The sequence below is a fragment of the Rissa tridactyla genome, chromosome 8 (assembly GCF_028500815.1).
Source record: "Rissa tridactyla isolate bRisTri1 chromosome 8, bRisTri1.patW.cur.20221130, whole genome shotgun sequence".
Classification (NCBI taxonomy): Eukaryota; Metazoa; Chordata; class Aves; order Charadriiformes; family Laridae; genus Rissa; species Rissa tridactyla.
In genome coordinates, this window is record NC_071473.1 from 21,677,684 (window position 1) to 21,700,856 (window position 23,173).

Here is a 23,173-nt window from a genome sequence, read left to right on the forward strand (position 1 = left end):
CTATGGTCACTAGGGCTTATTAAAATGAAATATCTTTGTTCCTGAAATTTTATGTTTCCTTTACTCAGCTGGGCTGTTAACTTTTTCAAAATTAATAACTTGACAGTTGTCTTTATATGATCTTTCTTGATATGAACAGCAATATCATCAGTGATCACTTCAGAATCTAGAATCATGCCTCTAAAATGCATATATTCAAGTTTTGTGAAATTGGGTGAATTTTACTTGCTTTATGTTTAAATAGAAAAAAAATGCTTTGCTGTGGAGAGCTAATAATCGTTATAATGACAAGTAGTCCTATAGAGTTCTTTGTTCTGTCTTCATTTTTTACTTCCCTATTACATTTGTCCCAGAAATGTCCATTGCTTCAATGTGATTTTAACAGCTGTTAATTTCCTGTGTCTTCAAGTATTCAGATGTTTGTGCCTAGAATGGAAGAATCAGCATGAGCCTATTTTTATCTGAAGAGCAGGTGTGAAAATTCCTGGTGTGGCATACTCTCACATGCTCCCCTACCTACCAGCAAACGAGCTATTAAAAGTAGGCCTGAATTAAAAGGGCGAAGAAGCAGACAAGCGTAATGTAAATGTGATTAAACATGTCACTTTGTAGCTTTCCCATCATGTGTACACATATAGTATATATGCACCATATGTGGCTCTGAAATGCAATTTCTAGCTCTCCAGGTGCTTTTTACTTATATGCCATGATTTTTGAAACATGAAGCCAGGCTTAGATTTTCTTGCTGATCGTAGAAGTTCCAAGCCAGCCTACCACCGGATTTCTTTTTAAAAATCCCATGATGCTCTGACCCTTGCCATTATGGTCTTCTAATACTGCTGTACAGAGGAATCCTTATGCAGTGGTGTATTTGTATGACACTTTAAAAATACTGCCTTACTATGTGTATATTCATATACTAAGTGTATATTTAAAAAAAAGTGAAATGTTGGAAAACAATGTCTTAGTTACAAATGTTTTCCTCAATACAATAGCAACTTTTTGTCTAACTTCTGTATTAGAATAAGCTTTGGACTTAACTTGATAGTTTGTTGAAGTGAAGTGTATATTTCTTTTCTACTTAAAAAGAAAGAAATGCTCTTTGCTGTGACCTGCTGTAGTTAAAGAATGTGTTGTGACCTGGTTTCATACGATACCAATTCTTACTAACGACATGAAGAATGTCCTTAAGCCTTTTTTAATTCTCCAAAGGAATAGCAAATGCCCACTGGTGCACTCCCTGTAAAATTAATTTTGTAAGTTTTAAATAAGTGGCAAAAAGAACAAAATTGCCTTGAAACTACAGTTGTGATAAATCTGGATCTGTCCTGGAAGATTGGCTGTTGAGTCCAATTGTTACCATTTGAGCAAAGCTTGAGCAGATTTGCAGGAGTATTATTTCTAAAATTCCCCTCCCAAGGCATTTTTACAAATGTAAGAATCACATGGAACAGGAGTAACTTAAGTTGCTTGTTTTGCTTACTGTTTTAAGCTTACCGGCTATGGGTTATAACTCCTGAAAGGCTCTTTTTCTGCTGTTACTTCTGGTGTAAAATCATGTGCAGGAGTAGTGCTGCTCCTGGTTTAAAATGGGTAGAAAAGTCTACCTGAAAGTCTGCAGTTTGAAATTGTGATCATGGCATGTGCCGGGGAAGGGGATTAATCATAAGATCTGTTTCCTCTCACAGTAAAAGAAGGGGTGAGGTAGGGCTTTCTTCACTGTTGGTGGGGAGACCCTGCAGTTGCCATGCTCCCCTAAAATGCTCTTTAGAAGCGTGCAGACGATCAAGCCTGCCACACAGTTACATTTGCCATTGCAGATCCCTGCCGGAGAAATACTGGCACTGGTCGTGAAGGACCCTGTTTGGAAGGTCGTAGGGACGGTGAGCATATAAAGGAATTTCAGCTGCAGTTTCAAGGATGAATGAATGTTTTACTCCTCAGAGGTTACTAGCTTTACCCTTACATGATCAAATATCAAATGTGGGGGTGGAGGTTTTTTCATGACCATCTTAGCATTGTGTGATAAAGCTGAAAAGCCTTTTTTGTGTAATCTTTGCTGTGGGAATAGAGCCACAGAAGTAAAGATTTTCTTCTTATTACCACAGCTCACTCACCGTGGACAATTTGGAGAAGTCCTTCCACATTTACCTGGGCGGGGTGTGTGTGTGTGTAAAAAAAAAAAAAAAAAAAAAAAAAAAAAAAAAAAATATTTTTCCTTTCCTTGCAGCAATAAGTGTATGTGAATGTAGAGTTCTAGAAATGCAAGTGAGAGCAGCACATCGTCAGTGTGGGCTCAGTAATTTAAATGTGAGCGCTAAGAGCCATGCAACACCAATAAAAGTGTTCAGCATTAGCTCTTCGTTACATGATGTGGGATCTGTCATCACTGTTGCATCACCTGGCCAGCTGAAGTAGCCTAAACAAATGGGAGCTGTATATGTAATGTTATATTTCACCTTAGAATAAAAACCCATTCTCAAAGAGAGTTTTACCATAGAGTTATGATTAATTTGAGATTACACAATGAAACAATTGAGCCATATCTTGAAAAGTTAAATTTTTATTTAACTAAGCAGTACTACCTTGTGAAATACTTTCTTATAGCTGTCTTTCAGGAATTATATCCAGAAACAAAAAAGATGAAAAGAGGTTATTGAAGTATTCACCTGATGAATATTCAGCTGCTTCACTGATAATGCTTGCCATAGACTTTGGAAATATATGTGAAAACCGTGTTTTCGGTTTTCGTACAGGTTAAACTTTTTCAAGGTCTGCTTGGCTAAATTTGGACTGATAGTACAGGAATGGTGAAAGCTATATCCTTCACAGACAAACTGCTTCTGAATGTCCAGTGCAATAAGCTTGAGGGATGCTACAGCCTCTTTTGAAAAACTTTTCTTAAAGTGTGAGAGAAAACATTGAACTTTTTAAGTTGTCTACCCTACTTAGAAAATTCAACCCAAAAGCTAAGAACTGATAGAGTTACAAGCATTTGAAAGTAGTAAATTATTGTACAGAGTGTGAACCAACATGAAAAAGACACTATATGCTTTCCCTCCTCATGATCTTAAATCAACAGCCTAAAACTTAAGTCTTTCCTTTCAGCAGACAGCATTTGTACAATCCGACTTTCTTGATATATTTTGTAATAGTGTTTAGTTAATGCCATCCTGCAGCTTTAAGTTGGGGAAGACTCACTTCTTAGATGTCTAATATGTAAGGTTTAACATAAAAGCTGAGTGCAAGTAATTTTACTTAGGTGTTTCCACAAAGTAAAGCTTTTGCTGACTGCACTGAGTAAACAAACACTGTTTTTTGTAGCAGGCAAGAGATTCTTGTGGTAAAATAAGATCTGTTCCAAGGAGACAAAATCTGTCGGTTGAATGAACTAAAGCTGTCAGAAGTGTTCATTAAAGGATAGTTTTGGAGGGCATTTTCAGCTTTTAAATTTACCCGAACTGCTCTTCTATCCAGCTACCATACAAAAAAAGATAGATCATAGATAGTCTGAATTTTAAACATTTGCAATCAGAAGTATTTTATAGAACACTCAATGAGATGTGTACGATATTTGTAACAAACAAATACTCCAAGTGTATAAAGAAGAATTTCAGAATTGCAATCTTAAACATTTCTGTCAGTTCAAATTCTTCGAATCTGGGAACGGAATATCCTGGGACTGATTCCCCACTTCCCCGCTCACCCCCACCAACCCCAATTAAATATTGTTGAAACTTGTTGGCTTTGATCTCTGACCAAAGACTTAACTACAGCCCTTGCAGTCATACATTATCAATGAAGCTTTATCTCCTCCAGAGGATGTGGTTTGAAAGCAAAGTGCTATTTTCTGTCCTCTGAATTACAAATGAGGTTTTCCATAGCAATTGATATAGACTAATTTAACATAACAATAATATTAGATTATTCTTTTAGCTATTAGTGTTTCTTATTAAATAGGGGAAAAGTTCCTTAAAATCCTGAAGGCACATATGAGGTGCCAAACACATTTGTTACAGTTCAGAACAGTGGATTTTTGTTTTTGTGTAATATTAAATTAGGTAAGCTCTGTGGCTAAGTGAAATTATTAACTAATTTTATGTACTAGTAAGAAAGCTTTAGTTTCAGAGACTCTGGTACCTAAAGTGAACATTTTGTTTTGTTCTGATTTTGGAAGTATCTTGTTTTGATGCAGTATGTTGTATGGCTTTTGTTAAAGGTTGGGAAAGTACTTTCTACTTAATTTCTTAAATTACATAATAATTCCAGTGGAAACCTGATGTCCAGAAAGTAAAAACTTAATATAAATGGCATAAAAGTTGTATATGTGTAGGGGAAGTGAAATGTGTATGTCATAAGAGCAGTCCAAGTTTGGGATGGCAGGAAGAATACACTCAGAGCTGATTTCTAATCTCTGTTTTACTATGTCAGCGGAAAGCTGAGTTGGAGGAAAACTTCTAATATTCAGAGACTCGGTCCTTCTCCAAATTTGTATGTGTGAAGACTCGTTTAGGCCTCATAACTCCAAATTGGAGCAGCGGAGGGGTCTCCAAGTATCAAGTCATGATTTTAATATTGGAGCTTTTCATTCTTCCATTTAAGTTCGAAGTATCAAGAAATATTTTTGCGTAGTTAGGATGTTTGAATACAGGGGCTGAAAGTATAAAAAAAAATACTGAGAAATTTGAGTTGTCTTATGTTTATCAATAATTTCATACAATTATTTTTCTTATGTTAGGAACATTTTGCCTAAGTGTTCTACAGAAGGTATGATATGCGGATTTTAAGGAATTCTCTACACCACTAAGAAATTCTATATTTTATGTTTAATTCATCACTTCTTATTATTTTGAAATAATTATTTGTTGCAAAATAATCTCTCTTTTCAGGCAAAGCTAGAATGTCTTCAGTTTTTTGTGTAGCTTCTTGAAGTAAATCTTAAACAGTAATGTGAATTCAGATTTTCATTGAAAGTAATACCAACATCTTTAAATAAATTGTTAAATAACTAATCCATTTTCACATTAAAGCAAGACAATGTCACTTCACATATTTACATTTAAGGGTTGAGCTAACCTGAAAAAGCATAAGCTTTTTAAGTGAAAAAGCTTATATCTTGTCATATATCTGGAATTTTTTACCAGCTTTAATGACTGTTTACATAAAGTATGTTGAACTTGAACAAAGATAAATATGCTTTGCAAGCACAAACATCTGCTTTTGTGAATGTGTGTTTAAAAAAAACACTGTCACAGTAGAAAAGGTTTCTAAAAAAAAAAAAAAAAAAAGAGAGAAGGGAACACAACGGGGGGGGGGGGGAAAGAAAAAAGACAGGAAAACTGTAGACCTGCTTTTAGATTGTGCAAAATAATGATTAAAAAGTAATATTTTATTTTTCTGGAACTCAAGCACTGAGTTTATACGTGATCACTTGAGCACTGTGGGATTTTCCTCCTCAGTCTATAGGTCTGATCATCATTTGAACTGCTTTCAAGGAGTAGGAACCTCCCCGGTACTCAGCCCAAAATATTCCGTCCTGATACTTGCTCCTGTAGTGGCCTCCTCTGTACCACACCCCGTTGAGGTTGGAGTGGGCACATGCGTTGTACCACCAGCCACCTTTGTGAAAATGAGCACAGTTTCCTGTGGAACAGAAAGAAATGGGTGAACTTCAACATTGAAGAGGAGAAATGGAGCTTATCAAAAGCTTTCATATTCCGGCTTATTCTTAGAGGGAACTTTGAAATACTTCATAGCTGGTTGTGGTCATATCAACTGCTGCTTCTACCTAAATTATAAATTCTGTTGTAACAGCAACCATTGCCTCGAGGGGGGAATAGTGATGCGGTACTTCATGTGATAGCTGAAAACTAAGGAGATCAGTTCTTCTCAGACTACCAGTCTGTGAGCTAACATTCAAGGAACTCGGATTATGTGCTGTTTAGAAATACTTGAGTGGAAGCAATGTGAGTTGATACAGTCCCGAGCAGCAGGCAAGGCCACAGTTCCACAAAGAGTTGCTTGTAACTTGTGTACTTACTGTTACTGGCTTGTTTAAGAGTTTGCAAGATTTGTCCAGCTTTATGGTTATTGACAGGTGAGGAAAAGCAGTTGGAATATTACACTCCCCAACCTTTCTTTTACTGCTAAGGCTTTAAGGGGAAAGCTGGAGGAAGAGCATGGAAATGAACAAAAAAGCATCCTTTAAGGAGAACGAAAAAGAATGACTGCCCATTTCTCAAGTAATGGTATGTCACTAAGCCTGTACACAATTGTGGTTCCTTTTGTGCTGTTCAGAAGCTTTAGTTCACGGTGGTTATTGCCATGTGGCCACAGCACTACTGAGAGATTACCTGGACAGGTATTCTGACTGCAGAGCGTCACGTGCAAGTGGTAAAGATGTCATTGGAGCTAAATATAAAGCTTGCTCAAGTGTGCCTGCAATTAGGGTAATAGAATTTGAATTTCTGAATGGTGCAGGGGCTTGAAGGGGGCCCTGTCAACATGATTTTTATTGTTACCTATTTGAAGCAGCTTTCAATGGAGTTGTTTTGTCAGAATTTACATACTTTTTTTGTAGCATATTCATTTTTTAAAGGTGGTGTCACTAACGGAATCTACTGTATTCACTTTTCACATACATACTAGTTTCCTTACCTGAATACATATCCCTGTCTCTGTCCAGTGTTGTGAATTGCTTTCCGTTATGCCATATCATGGAATCGCCTGCGTTTCCTTGGTATGTTCCTAAGCGTAGCCTGTAGAATTCGCTTTCGGGCTCCAGACGGAAACTGCTGTATTCTGCATAGACTTTCTTATTGCTCCAGTCCTCTAACTCAATCAATAGTCTGTAATTATCCTGATTAGTAAGCAAGTAAATATTTTCTAGTCCCAGCCAGTACTCTCCATCAATGTTACCAAATCCTTTCTGTGCAAAAGAAGATCAGAAGATAATGTTAGCTTTGTTTTTCTTGTTTATCAAAATGCTCATCAGCAAGAGTGTTACAAACCAGTGGAACTTGATATTGAAAGCCTTTGAGCTTCTGAACGACTAATCATTTAAATGCTTTATTTTGCCGCCCTTGGTCACTTACTCAGTTGGTCTTCTAGACTCAAGAGGTACTACAAGAAACAGTAAAGGTGGCAAAACTATCTGTTTTCTGTGATGTCCTCTTCTTTTTAAGATAAAGGGAGAGAGAATAGGGAAACTGATGTATTTCTTGATGAAGCTAAGGGAATCTGTAAGAATGTATGAGTAATGAAAATTAAGGGGGTATGTTTCCAGGCTGGAAAAGGTATTTATGGATCAGCAGTCTGTGTTCAAGGTTATAAATAACTTTTTGTTGCCTTTTTAATGCAACTAGTGGTGTGTTTTTACTGTTAATTTAACCACATAATTCATCTGTGCTCTTAGTAGATTTATTAGAAATGAAATATAAAGACGTTTTCCCTTTCAAATCACAGACTACCAGTAGCTGTGAAGTGATATTTCATATCTGTTGTCTCCTGTCCCTTAGTAAGCCAGTGTTAATGTTTGGTGTTGCTGCTAAGGATGGTATGTCACCCTCTGTGGCTATCTGTTATGCTTCTTAGTTTCTGGGGTCTTCCTGCTCTCCTTCTCAGGCTACTGATGATCAACCTGTGGTTGATTTCCTGCTTTGAATCACTTTCTGGGGAAGTCTCTCTCCAGTAGAGAAGCGGTCTGGGCTCCTAACTCAAGCTGCAATTTCACGAGTGGCTTAAGTTGACCTAGTATCATGCTGCTGCCAAAAATGGTAGCGGTGCTCTTCTCCTGGCTCATGGCCACGTTTGCAGTACTTCCCTTGCGTCAACATTGTAGCTGTGCAGCCACACAGAGATCGGGAAAGAAGAAGAAGAAATGTGGACGTGGGAGACATCTCTGTTGTCAGCGGTGCGGGCTTTGGTTCAAAGCCAGTCACAGAGGTGTACCTTCGAGTACTTGAAGTTAGGTAATAGGACTACCATCTACCAATTTAATGACAAATCTCCTGGGGGCAAATTTCAGTGAGCTTGACCCGTTATTAGACACCAGTTATACACTGTTCTACATTTTCTTTGCATTATGTTCAAAAATGTTTATGGTTATTGTATAAGGCACTCTATAACTGCCTTACAGGATTAAAAAAACCAACAGACACATACATTATATCCAGCATATAATACATATATATATCCAGCATATTATTATTATTATTTTAAAAATAAAATGATTTTCAGATTTCCTTTCCAGCATGTAATTACTCGAAAGCAGCGTGCATTTGTCGTCATAGGCGTTATGCCTACCAGTAGGTAATATCGCGATAACATAGAAAAATGCATTTCCCTTCACAAGCCCTACATCTTCAGATTTCTAACCTAATTTTAAATGTAGAAGTTGTTTCCTTTAATTCATTATTAGGAATGTTTTTAAGTTGAGGCACTGATTCTGCAAATGTATTAATCTGCCTAAATGAAAAATTCCACTGGCTGAGATTGCTTATTCATAAGGGAGACAATTAAGCTTTTCAAGTACTTACTGTAGTTCTTAGTGTGTTAATAAAAATCATGTGTTTAGTTAGGTCTTTGTAATAAATGACTTCCCAGTCACTGTCTAGAAAAGCATGTGTCTCCCCAGTTGCTGTGTTGTGCATTACAAATGCAGGCTATTTCGACAATAAGTTAGTTCATACAAAGTTAAGTAACGTATTGAGTGAAATAGGACATTCCCACTGAAATACGTTTGCCTCTGAGGTGTGACCACTCTTTTCAATTATCTTTGTTCGTAAAATTAACTTCAGTGTCTAACTTAAGCAGCTATTTCTGACTCCTCGGTGTTTATCATTCAGTACAACCATTTGCAATGAAGAGTCGCATTGGAAATGTTTGTGCCATCTTGATTGCGATAGATAATGTCACTGCCACGCTGAAATGAAGCAGCTGGTTTTCTGCATTCCAGAATTTACCTTGTAACTGTCCCAGTTCCTGAAAAAGTTGACAGATCCATCTGTCCTCTTCTGAATAACTGCCCATCCTCCGGGGTCCAGGCTGTTCTCACACCAGAGTTGCATTGGCTCATTGCTGTTTTCAGGTTTGATCATATAAATGCCGCTGTTGGAATGCCCAGCTTCCTTGGCTTGTTGGCAGTCTTTGAATGGACCTTTTTTGAAAAGAAATACTGTAAGCATTCAAACTTGGCTATGCGGTGCACATTGTTCAAGTATATTTTATATAATGGTAATGGAAAGTCACTAATTCAATTAAGGTAAAACTACCATGGAAAACAGTGTAAAAAGTTACTGTCTTAAATGAACTGTGGTATACATAAACATGTCAGTATACTATTTCTATTTTTTTTACACAAAATCTTCATTTTGCTAAACAGCTAATAGACTTTGCTTACCAACACCCAGTTTTTAACTTTGTCTACTGTGTTAAAGGTTTATACTCTGACTTTTGATATTCAAGAAGTGCGTTATGATTTTCATTAACTGTTTTCTCCTCTACCACTTTTACAAAAGGTAGATGTCAATTTACTTCATTGTGTCCTAGTGCACCCATTTGAAACTGCTGGAAGTTTAAAACAAAACAAACCCAAGACACCCAAACAACCCACCCACCCCCCCCAAAACCTGAATACATAACTAGTTTGAGAGTTGCTGTAAGAAATATTTACTGCCAAAGTCTGCAGATATGGAATTTAGTGGTAGATTTTTTTTTTCTTACACTGTGTAACATTTTTGCCTTAATGTACTTACCCAGTTCTAGGATCAGCCTGTTAACTGTGGATAGGAATCTTTTTAAGATCCATGTGTCATCCTGGTCTGATACATGATACTGATGAAGAAAACAAGCAAGCAACGGAGAAGTACTTCTGAGCAGTTAAAAAGGCTCATGTACTTGTTTTTAGGCTGTGATTCTGCAAAAATGCTGTTGACAGTGCTGCTGGAACGCTCTATTATAGACCATGTGGATAGTAGTTTTACAAGTAATGTTTACAGAAGAGTATCTGGTTATTCTGTAAGATGCATGCAGCTTACATATCTCTGAAAACTTTACCTAGTTTGCACTTCGATTTTTGGTAATAGCTTTATGTTCTACTTTTTAGAAAAGGATTTATGTTCATGTGTCTGCTTCCTTTGACTTGGAGAGACTGGTTATTCACGAATGAAAAGCAGGATATATTCTGATGGCTATTTAGTGGTGGAATGCTGTAAACGTGTTTGAAAAATAATACTCAGTAAATCTGAAAATCAGTTACCTCCAGCTTTTGTCTCATTTTAGAAGGCTCATTTTCTCAAATATACTTGGAAGTTTGGAGAAAACTTATGAGTCACGGAACAAGCTAATGTGCAAAGAAGCATAGAAAACAACCATTGAGGTTATTCTTTAATCCCAAGTAGAGGTCAAGTGAAAGCGACCTTCGTTGCAGATTAAGGTTGCATGACACAAGCAAATCAAAAGTCGTGCTTTTTTAAGATTGTAAGGTAGTAGTTTCCAGTTGGATAAGTGTGTAATTTGCAAGAAATCCATAAAGCATTTCATATGAATTAGAGTGCAAAAAGCTTGTATATCTACTGAAGGTGATTACTTGGAGCTTTGGGCTGTGACAGTGCTACCACGAGTGCTGCAGACATTGAGCCATCATTGTCAAATACCAACAGTACAGTATGCAGCAGTACTTACAATGGTTTTTGTCGTTCTTGCAGTGCATGCAGTAGTAGCTTAGGAAAGAAATAATGTAGCTTTGGTATATGAGTGCTTTTTCTCCTGCTCACAATTAAAATTTCCACATAGTTTTTTGCACACACACACTGCAAAGTTTTTGTTCAGATAATTTCCTGGACTATGTTGGGTCTCATTTCCTTTCCTTGAACTGTCTAAAGTAAATTTGGGCACTATATAACTGAACAGGGAGGTTGTTCTAAAAGTAGTATTGTAAAGCAATCATTGCATTAGAAAAAGTGTAAACAGACAAGTAGTATTTTTTATAACATTAATTGAATTTTAAGTATAGCTCAATTAGATCTGCTGTGTATTATTTCATGTGACTTCTACTGGAGGAGGAATTGAGGACTCATTTTTTCGTGAGAGACCGAAGCAGATGTTTGGAGTGATCTTAAGTAGCTTTTAAGGCAGGCAGAATTGTCCTAGTCTGTTTATATAGCACACTTTGATCACTTTGGAAAATGTACTGGCATTAATGTCACAGGATGCAACTTGTCTGCTTTTGGATGCTCAGATTTGTCTATGTGCTTATCCTAAGTTAATGTTGTAGTAGAGGTAACAGACTGCTGATCATACTGTAAGGAAATGCAATAAATGCCATAACTCTTGGTATATAGCCTTGGATCTCTTTTGAGAAGTAAATTCTTTGTTATATGTACTGTGTTATATGTACATATGTTATATGTATGTTATAGTTCACAGTATAGGAACTGATCCATTTCTTGTTCAGTGGAAATGCTGAGATTTGTGAAATCATGTAAGATTCTCCACAGTGCTGGTGTGAGTGGCGGCTCTGGCTAATGAAAAAAGCACAATTACTCTGTTTAAACTGGATATCCATGTAAGGAATAAATATCTCATGCATATCTAGTCTTTTGTAACAGTCTGCGTACACTAGGTTGGTGAGACAGTTAGTTACAAGTTAGAAATACTCTGAGAAGATGATCTGTTTAATATTTCACTTCTAAAATTGCGGGTTAGGTGTATGATTTAGTACGGATCATATTCTATTGGAAATTAGATGTAGTAGAGAAGGAAAATGATGAAATATTTGAAGTTGGAAGCTTAATAAAGTAATGGCTGAATCCTATTTTAAGATGCCAGATGTTATCTTGAGTGGATGATATAGAAGCTGTGCTTGTGTAAGCTTCACATAGGTGTTTTTTGGGCAGTAGTAGAGGAAAATTCCAAAATAAAATTGGGCATATATTACAAAAAAAGAAGTTACATTAACTGAGAGCTATTAGCAGCAGAGTTGGGGGGTGTGTGCGTAATTTTCAAGTACTCTGTTGAAGCTACTTTTTGCAATATAGTGGCAGTAAAATATGGAGACGCTGATTATTATTCCAAGGATTAACATAATTGTTAAAAAAATTATATATTGTGAATTTTACTCTCCACTCACAATATTAAGATGCACGTTGACCCTTTTGTAAACTTCTGCTGCATGCAAGTATTTGTTAGGTACAACTCCTCTGGGTACGGTAGGAGAAAGCTCCGACTTGTCTGTCTGGTTGTTTATTCTGTCGTAACCAACCAAGTCTTTCACAGCCCTGTTTTCAAGTGGGACTGTTTGGTTTTCATTGGTCTTTTTTGAAATCTTTATACATTATAAATTGTCATCATCTTTTAACTGGAAAGATCATTTTCTATGACATAGTTTTGTTTCTGTGAACCATTAAATATGCTTACCTTAATTTAAAAAAAACAGAGATAAGAACTGGGCATTGTGTTGCAATTTAGAAGTTTTAGTTTTGAGGATTGGCGCTCTACCAGTTGTAGCAATTATCAACCCTCATTTTCCCAAGGTACTGCAAGAAACAAACTTCAAACTCATTAATCTAGTATTAAATAAAGGAAGCTGACTAATGTTACAATAAATTTCCTAGAATTTCTTTGTGTTCTCTTGCAAAAATGGATTAAAACTCTGAACTATTAGGGGCAAAGGGATTAGTGAAAACCATGGTAGGTAATTTAGAGGAAAATGTTTAGTGCTGTTGCTTCATTTTCTATGTACCGCAGGCGTATATTGAGAGAGAAAAAGATGCATTTACAACAAAACCTTGAAGCATGGGTTTTCTGGGAAACAGGAAGTCACCATTTTTTAGAATTATACTTTTGCTGTCTGACCAGACATTAATGTAATGCTTTTATATTAGCTGTTTCCTTTGTGTCATGATGTGCGATTTAAATTCTCAAGACAGCTTGGCATTCTACTTGGGCTTGTGCCTGAATTTTCTGCAGACCCTGAATAAAAATAGCTGTTCTTTAAAACAGTAGCTAGTTTTTTGTAATGCTGTAGAACAGTCGCAAACAAATATTTGTCTTCATCTTAAGAACCAAGTTGAACTTCCAACTGTGACTAAAGGCAATTTGAAAGCAAAAAAAAAAAAAAAACACCAAACTCAAAAAACGACTCAACAACAACCCAAACAAAAAAACCTAACCCAACCTGACCCTTTTGCTGTGAAAGCTAACAGAAGCCAAGAGAAAGCGGTTGAATGGATGTCTGAGAAGAACTTGGGTTTCTGAATCCTTAAATATTTATTTTTTTTCCTCACAATTCTGTCAAAATTTTAATAAAGTGAGAATCATGACAGAATTCAGGGCAGCTCAGAGGTAGTTAATTTTCTTATCATTAGTTTTGTTTCTAGTGATGAATGAATTTATCTAATGACCTGAAGAATGTAACACATGAAGATGTGATACAGTCTTCTGAATGTATTTTCATAATATTTATGGTATTAATTTAACTTGCTGTCCCCTACTGACATCACATTCCTTGGAATGTAGTTACTTATTTTAAATTTTCAAAGCTGAGTGCATCTAATTGGATCCAGCCTTGATTCAATTATCACTTCAAACTTATCTTACTGTCTTGAATATTTCAACCAACCACTTCGAGATCTATTGCACGACTGTGTTGGTGGATTTAGATGTTCATTGTAAAGCAGCTCAGAATAGAAGGATTAACTTCTGGCAAATGTATATGTGAAAGTAAAAAGGACAATTACTTACAATTACTTCATTTATTTAAGATTAATTAGCCTCTCTTATTCACCATTGCAGGTTACTGTAACATGTGGCTAATAGGCATCTTCAAAGAAACAGGGCTAAACACTAAAAAGTTTATGCTAATGCTAAATTTTCATTCCCATAACTCAAACCCAGCTGGAGACAGAAACCCCAATATTTTGTGACTCAAAGGCATAAACTCTTCAGATTGAACTTCTGAGCATCTACTATTTCAACAAATTTCAACAATCTTACACAGCTATAAGTTAGGAATTGGAGTATTTGGCAAACTAAAGCATTCCGGGGGGTGGGGGCGAGTGGGCAGGGGGCAGGGGAGAAAATCAGAATTGGGAGCAAAGGCTTAGCTGCACCGGACGCTTTAAATTCTTCATTCTGTTTCTATAGGCACAACAGTTTCCCTCTGAAATAGAGAAAGCTCAGGTTAAATACTGATAGGTAACTCACCCTCGTTAATTAAAGCCAGTGGTGGTACTCTGAAAGGACTCTTTGTAGGAGAAGTAGCTGGATCAGGTGGTGGCCTTACATCTCTGTCTCTAGGGTAACCTGGATCTCGCTGGATCTCGTTACCTCCCAGAAGAACAGGGGTGTATGGCTGGCTGTTAGGAATGTGCTGTGGCACGACTTGAACAAGAGGTGGAGACCCATGGGTGTCCTGTCGTGAGAAGATTCTCAAGCACTGCTCTTCCAGCAGTGAGATAGTCACAGACTGATTATTTACAAGATCAGTTAGTGCTGCATATTTTACTTCAAGCTCCTTGTATTTTGTTGCCATCTTCAACATTTCTGTTGTAACATTAAGGACTTTGTTTTCCAGTTGGGAAAGCTCAAGGGAGTTATCACGCTTTCGAATTATCTCATGCAAGAGTTGCATATAGAGTTGGGTGACCCGAGAGTTCATGTTACGACTTTCTTTCCTCAGTAATTTTACTTCATTCACAATGTTTCCATCCACATCCACTACTAATTGCAAAATGTCAATTTCCCGCTTTTGCTTGGACAGAACATCCTTCAAGTTCTCTATGTCCATTCTTGTGACTTCGTCTTTTCTGTTACCAGTGCCCGGCCCATTAGTATTCACACAAATTGGCCCTGTGATTTTTTGTTCTGGGACCAAGAATGTGTAACCACATTTCTTCCCTTCCTCTCCACCGTCTGCTGAACGAGGGTGCCTCCGTTGGGATGTTTTATCAGGCGTAGATTGTTCTGTGCAGCGCCCGATAGACAACAGGAGGAACAACAGTACACCCAAAGTCCATTTAAATATCTTCATTTTGGAGCAAGTTATGATGACTGTCAGAAGAGACTATTGAACAGATAAAAGATAAAATAATTAAATTAGAGCCATAACTAAGACTGCCATACTGCTTTAACTACCTAAAATGATGGGTTTACCATGATTCTGTGTATGTGGACAAGTCTTTGGAATCTGTTACTTGAAGTTCGGTTCTGCTAAATTAGCTTCAAAGAATAACTTTCTATTTTGAGCTGCAAAACTTAAAATTTAGGTATTGGATTTAGTAGAAAAGTTGTTGCACTGGATAAACTTTCAGAAACAATGTTCTTAAGTATTTATCATGCTTTTGTTATAAATTTGACTGCTTAGACCTGTACTTGCTACAATTAAACGCACAAGGTTATAGAACATACAGCATGCAGAATATCTTAAAGGAAGAGAAGTAGGGAGATGGAGGGACTTGATAGTATCTTCAAAAATATTTACATAAATTTGGCAGTTTTGATTACATAAGCCTTTCTCGTCCTTTTTTATATTTATGTATGTATATATAGATGAATAATTTATTAAATAGTATATATGTACCTATTCATATATGCACACATCTTTCAAATTTATATATACACAGATATAGTAGACTTGGAAAATACAGACAAATTGCATACTATTTTTGGACATTAGTGTTAGGCAGAAGATTAATGTAACACATTCATCTTAACCATTAAAAATTACATATCCAAGTAACCTTAAATTTGTAAGGAAAGCCTGTAACGCTGTTTGCTCTGTATATGTGTCCCTACTTAGTTGCCTTTTGAGATGAATGTTTAAAATTGTCACACTGGTTTTGTACCTTTGAGAACATTTTTATCCAAAAAACACACCCAATACTTTAGTGTCATCAATATAAGTACCATACCGAAGTATTTCGTTCACCTATTAAAGAAAATGTATTTCTTTTAACTTTGTGTAGAGAATTAAAATGCAGTGGTAAGATGCAAGAATGTTTTTGGAGAAAAACAATCTGGTTTTTTAACTTTATTTTTTTAAAATATTTGAGATGATAAACAAAGGCAGTACTTAAAACAGGGGAAAAAAACCTCATTTTCCATGTCTTACTTGCTTTGTTAAGCAGATCACTCTCCCTTATCGCAGCTGTTGATCTGGCTTTCCTTTCCAGACTACTATTAGCGGTTGTACAAGGCCTTCTACAGTGGCCTTTGTATAGTTATGAAGAGAAATAAAGTAAAACTGCAGAAAGTTAATAATTTTCATGCTGTTCCTGCCAAGTTTAAGTTTAAGTGCACTTGGCAATCCTGAAACAGTCACCCTGAAGGAGAAGCAAACCAGTGCTGCTCCCTTTATGTTCACATTTACAAGTGATAAGGTGACTTTTGTGTCAGGTCACTTCTCCCTGTTCTGTTACTGGCTTTAATATTATTGCTACAAATGTCTGCTCAACCTCAGAGTAAACGTATGAGGTCTTTATTTTTTGGCTTCACCAAGGCTAGTGGTTACAAACTTCAAACCACACCGTACATGTAGTCAGGAATTATGTCTAGGAATCTTGATCAAATGTTCCGCTGTTGCTTAAAAAATAACTTTTTGTTTGGATGACAGTTGTATTGCGAGCCCTGCTTCTGGGAGGGGAAGAAAACACTTGCTTTTAACATACTGCAAATCATTTCTTACTCTACATAAATGGAGGGAATACATAAAAGTTTGAGAAAGTTTATATTTAGAAACTTATTTCTGTAGATTTTACTATTACTATGTAGTAGTAAGTATTTTGTTGTCTACTAGTAAGTATTTTTCTCAGAAACAGAACTTGGTTGAAAGTTTTGTTAATACTTCTCTGCTGAAAGTGTAACTTCTGTGTTTGTTTGGGTTTCTTTTTTTTTTTAAAGTAGGAAAAAGTATCACTCTTATCCAGAGCTAATTGTGTATATTTATTTGGTGATTTCAGACATTTAAAATATTAATCACTTGAACAATGCTCAGAGTTGGAAGTTCATTAGGTTAAATTTTCACGTGAATTATGGTAAACACATGTGAAACAGGTCTGTGTGTGGTTTTGAACTTGACAAGGATAAGCTGAACTAATTGTCTGAAGTTTGAAACCTCTTCACATCACCTAAATTATTTTTCCATACTTTTATGTTCGGTGTTTGCAGATGCAGGGAAAGTGAGTTCATGGCATACGGTTAAAGATGAAGGCATAGTACAAGTCCAGTATTTTACTGTTTTCACAGTATATAATAGCTACTTCATAGTCTAAAAAGGTGAATAACACTTTAGTTCTTGGTAGTTTTTAACGACCCTATACAGTTACTTAAATAATGAATGGCTGGGGGTTTTCCCCACAGCAGCACACTTTTCCTCTGAAATACATTAAAACTTAAATTAATCTTTCAAAACGAACATTTTGCAATGCAGCCCACTTTTCTGCATTTCTTTTAATGTGTGTTCATTTTGAACTTTTACACTTTCATGTTACAGTTAGAAGTTGTGTCTCTGTATGTAGTGTCAGACCATAAAATGAATTAAATGGTCTAATACAGCATAACCAAATGCAACAGCTGCATAAGATTACGCCCTAGAACTTTGAAATAATTCAAATGTCTTCTATTAAACTGAGACGCTCAGATAAGCAGGGATGAGTTCCCTCTGAGAATCTACCTGGTAAGGAATATATATGTTTCCATGGAAATTCTGATTTTGAAAAAGTGAAACATCTTACGATGTTGCTTGGCAAGTTTGAGCAGCTTAATGCCTAACTTGTTATACAAGAATAGGTTCTGCGTAGGATATTTACCTGGAGTTTTAATCAGCTTAGAAGGAAATGAAAATACTGCTTCAGAAATTTCCTGATGTTCTGGGCAAGCAGCTTAAAAAAATATCAACTGTTTATCCAAAATATCACAGAATGATAACCTAATATGTAAGACTTAAAAATGACAAATATTAGAGTTGGGAAGTAGTTTGGAGTTTTTTTAATCAGACGCGTTATGTCACAGATTCCCAGGTTTAGATGTTTAGGTACTGTCATAACTGTTAGGAGACAAAGTGATTGAGGATCAGGGATCAGTTTAGACAGAACCACAGTCTCGGACCCTTCCTGGAAGTCTAGGGTTGCTTGTAGTGAGTGGGGCTGCTGAAATACCTGCCTGCAGATCTTGGAAAATAAGTGAGAGAGATTGTGAATACAGATACTATTGCTTTAAAATATGTTATTTAACTCTTTATGAACGGTCATGTTTTTTAAATTAGAATAGACTGTCACTTCTGTCATTTTCCTGTGTCACCCAGTTTTGGGTCTCAGATTTCTGTCGAAGTTCCATTACGTATGTTCTGGTATGCTAATGTTTTATTGCTTCTGCAGGAGAAAATGTGCAATTTGCTACTATTCATAGCAACACAAACTTCATCATCTTGTCAGAAACACTCAGAGCTGTGGATAGGGCTTCAATACCATCATCCCCATGCAAAAAAAAAAAAAAAAACCTTGTTTCCAAAAATAGTCTTTGATTTATTATTTTAAAAGTGTTTAAAGGAAAAAATTTCCAATTTAAAGGAGCAAAATAAACCAGTAACTATTATTTTCAACTTTCACTGGGAAACTACTATAACATGGGCTGTGTTACCCCCAAAAATATTGTATTGCTTACAAATATTAGAGTTGCAGGAATGAGGAAGTGTGGAAGCTAGTATATATCTGGCATTTTTTAACTTTCTACACAACAAACTACTTGTTCTGTGTTGTGCCGCTGTGACTCTCATGTTCAGCAGGATGTAGAATTTGGAGACCCACAACACAAATTAGAATCTGTTCTCTCTGAGCTGACGAAGACTCCTTCATCCTGGGCAGTGTAGGTTGTTACCAATGAATGTAAGGGAAGCATTGCAGGTAAACGTGAATATAGGATTCCCTTTGTGTAGGAAGCATGATATCAGTATGTATCTTTTTTTCAGAGTATTTATTAAAAGAATATGGTCAAACAAAAAATACCAAGTGTTCTCTCTTATAAACCTCCATTTATAAACATGTTAAACAGGAAGAGGAACACAGGGGTTTTTTTAGAAAGTAAATGATAATACTGAGAATAAAGATCCTCTGAACATGATACCAGTTAATCTGAAAGCTCTGTTATTGATATTACATGTACTTCATTTTCTGGTAAGCTTTGTCTAAGCAGCTAAAATTAATAAATTTTAGCTTAAATAAATTTTTAGCTTAAAACTGGGTCCATAATATTAGAAGTAATGCTGATGTGGGGCAAGCACTCTTATTATTGGAGAAATGTTCACATGGATTTTTGATATATCTGTGTACTTCAGTAAGTTACTTTTCCCTGTATAAACAAATGCTTTTCCGGCAAGTCACTCTGCCTCTGCTGAAATAACAGGATTACTTTCAATTGTATTGACCAGGATCCAGCAATAATACATTCTTGTGTTTTGTTAGTCAGATACACGATGTATTGAGTCAGAGAAGTTTGCTTCTCTGAGGTTAAAAGGAATCTGATTCCTTTTAGGAAAGGCAATCTAAAAATCGTCAGGGGTTTTCAAAGTAGTCATTGAAAATGTTTCACTTCTAAGAATTTATCTGCAGAAGAGATTTGTAAAGCTTGTCATACTGGATATTCTGAAAACACAGCAAAATACTGTAACACTTTCAGATTTTTTGGTGAAGTATTTTTTATGGGGGGGTTCCTTTACATTTGTTTGCAGCCATTGTGTGGGTTTGCACCATTTTAACAGGAAGGTACAGTGGAGTGGTATATCTTGCATTTGGAAATGTGTTATTTAGGGGCTCCAGAATTCTCTGTAAAATAGATACTGAAGACATTAAGCATCTAGTGATGTTTTCTATAGGAAACTTTGCTTCATTCATTGGTGTATAAATTTTAAGGACTAGACTAATAGGGCATGTTACAAAAAACAAACTAAGCCCAGTAAAACAATAATTAAGACCTGATGAAGCCATCTAGTCAAAAGTTTAAAGGTTCAGAATTTCCATTCTTCGAAGTAAACTCCTGTGAAACTTTAAGTGGCATATTTTTCCGTTATACTTCAGATCATTCTTGGGGCAACAGCATAATATTAGTATTCCGTTATTTGTTTTAAAATAAGCATTTCAGAATTTGAACTCTAAAGTTGGAAGCCAGCAAAGGAGAGAGAGTTAAAACCTTGCATGTAGCCAGTTTATTGCTTTAAAACTATTGACTCAGCTGTTTTCATTTGTGAAAGATTTAGGAATTGTTCTAAGCAGCATAAATCAAAACCTTGGCTAATCATGAATGAACGGAGACTGGTGTCCAAAGCACACAATGTAGGCTTCAAATGGGTTTTTTTGTTGTTGTTGTTTAGATTGTTCTCTTTAATATGTAAAGAAGCACAAAAGGATAGTAAGAAAAAGGGCTGGAGAGCTTGGAAAGGATCCATCTTTCTTGTTTGTCAAGACTGCTTCAGACTTTTTCCCTCCCATAGCTACTACATCTTAATTAAGTTTGCTTTCTGTAACGCTTTGTCTCTTCCTTAAGCATCACCCCCTTCATTCTTTCTTAGCGTGTCAGACATTTCTGAGAGTTTGTTAATACAAATACATAACTTATATTCTTTTCTATTGTTCTGGATTATTTACCAAGTCAGCATGAAGAAAGGCAAAAAGTAGCAAATTATGTATTCCAGACTCTTTTGCTTTTTATCCACACTTTTGTCTTCTGTTTGTAAACAACTTTGTTTTAATCATTGACTTGCAACTGTATCCTTCCCCCTCCCTCCTCCCAAAGAATAGCTGTAACAAAACCCTCTATTTTCAACTTAATATAGTGTTGCCTTGTGTCTTGCATTTCATGTTGATGAAATGAATCTTTATTTAGAAACAAACTGCTGTTCAATTGAGGTACAATTGACTTCTCTATCGTTCCACAAATTGTTAAAGGAAGGGATTAGTATCTGTTGCAGCAACGTCTTTGGATTTTCAGCTTCACAATTGTTTGTGCTACAAACTTGATTATATTCTGAATCAATATGTGACCTGGGTTTCTTTGTTGGTTGTACGATTCAGACTACTTCTACTGCTCAGAAGTACCATAAATAAAAATATAGTTGAAACGATATACAATGATTGCTACTTACAGCTGTGTGTTGATTTACTCAGGACTTTTTACAGTGGTTTTATTGAGGTATCCATTTTCTAGTTCTAGTAATGCTAGGTCTATGCTCTGGTGTTGGGTGAAATCCAGCTTCCCTGAAATCGATAGCGTTTTTGGCTTTTGCTTTCTGGTAGGGTCAGAATTTCAGATTAATATGTTCACAATACCCAAATTACATGCTTAGCAAAGAATCGGGTAGTACTAACTTTCTGTAACTGTAAATAACAAAATCTACAGCAGATTTACAGCTAAACTGAAACGTATTCATCCTTAAAACTGGAATGAGTTAGTCTCTGCTGTTATGCAGAGTCCTTTTTAATTCTTTCCAAGTTTCCAAAGTATACCAAATGCCACAAAAGTGAGTTTTATATTTTAGTTGTCAGACTTTTCTCAGTCTGAGAGAGATTTGTTTCCTCACAAATGTATGTTGAGGGAGATGTATGTAGAGTTCACAAATAGCTCAAAATTAAACTTGCAAGTAAGAATAACTTTAAAACTTACCAAGAAAAAAAATCTTCCAGCTGTTTTGCTTCTGTGGTAGATGGAAAATCCAGAGGCCAAGTTGCTTTTTCTTCCTATATTACCCGGTGCTGTGGATTGTTAATCTGCAGTTGGAGCTGAAAACTGCTTTTGTCTTTCTCTGTTAGATCCAAACTGTATTGAAGAACTGGGTTTCTCCATATGATAACCAAGCTAACTAATCATTTAAAAAAAAAAATAATTAAAAACATAAAGTTCCAGTATGTGTTATTCCAGAAAAGAGAAAGAAATGCTTTTTTGAAACTGCAGTGTTTTACTCTCATATGCAGAAGTGCACTAACCAGCTACAGCTGACCCAGATTCCATATACATCACTTTTGGACAGTTTTTTTTTAAACAAACACACACTCGCCTTAGACGTTCAGCCCACCTATGATGTCACCGCAAACACACTGAGAGCAGAAGAAACTCCTCCTTCGGATTTCCTATCCGTACCCTCCAGAAAAGGAGGGGGTAGGGAGGCTGAGAAGTTAGGAACAAGGAAAGATTGTTTGCCAGTAGAAGGGAGGGTACCATATGGCAACAGACTGTGCAAGAGTTCAGCAGGCAATTACAAATCAAACATTTTTACTACGCTGCCTAAAGATGCCTTTCAAGTTATTACAGTACTGGGCTTCATTTCGAAGAAAGATTCTTTCAGGCTGATAAAACTCGATTTGTGTTGCTGGGAATAAAAGGGGCAGCCTGGCTGGATACAACAGGAAAAATGAACCATTTATAGTCTAGAAGAATGTTCAACAGAGTGTCGCATTCAATTCTTGACATTCAGTTAATAAGAAACAGTTCCAGTTGTTAAACACATGAAGTCTCCGATACATGTGGAAAATGTTAAAACTGCGTGTGTGATGGTTTTGGGTAGGTACTAGAATATTTGATAACATCTGACTGGTGCAAGAAGTAGCACAAGCCACAGAGATTATGCCCTGTGAGGAATGCAGAATACTGGGTTTAGTTCTGTCAGTAGCCAGCACTTAAGTGCATTCAGTTTGCTTTCATTGATTTGTTCAGTTTCTTCACAAAGGACATGCCAATTACACTTGAAAGAGAATTACCCTAGTGTGCTTTCAAAATTATTTTAGGCTTCATAGAAAAGCATCGAATAAGTTTAGAGAACAGCTCTCTACAGAAGAGCTCTTGATTTAGCTCAAAGAAAGAAATCGGCGCTTAATTGAGCGAATCATTCAGAAAGATAATCCTACAAGTACATTGGTTTATAAAGTCCTGCATAATATTGCAGGTGCCTTTTCATAGTGAGTTCCCTTAATTCTAATTAGTAAGCCTGATATACCTCTTTCTGTGGAAGACTGAGCAGGTTTGGGATTTTTAAGGCCTATTTGGACGCTGCTTAGCAATGTTAGGTTCAGGACAGCTTATGCAGTCTAGATAGCATAGCAATTAAATGTGACTATGTGATGTTTCTGATTATCCTTTCTATTTTTTAGTAAACTGATTCTAGCAGAATAGAAAACTGAGAAATGTAGTA

At 36.2% G+C, this 23,173-nt stretch overlaps 2 protein-coding genes across 11 annotated transcripts in view; one reads left to right on the forward strand and one right to left on the reverse strand.

The window, feature by feature from the left end:
- The window catches only part of RALGPS2 (Ral GEF with PH domain and SH3 binding motif 2), a 152,272-nt gene that overhangs the window by 87,850 nt on the left and 41,249 nt on the right, over nt 1-23,173 (forward strand). The gene's annotated exons all lie outside the window — the stretch shown is intronic.
- Nucleotides 2,592-21,988, reverse strand: ANGPTL1 (angiopoietin like 1). Its single transcript, XM_054211246.1, has 5 exons — nt 21,652-21,988; nt 14,206-15,064; nt 8,964-9,157; nt 6,658-6,928; nt 2,592-5,643 (listed from the first exon to the last, which is right to left on the reverse strand). The coding sequence occupies exons 2-5, from the start codon at nt 15,029-15,031 to the stop codon at nt 5,456-5,458; spliced, it is 1,479 nt and encodes a 492-aa protein (XP_054067221.1). The 5' UTR covers nt 15,032-15,064; nt 21,652-21,988; the 3' UTR covers nt 2,592-5,455.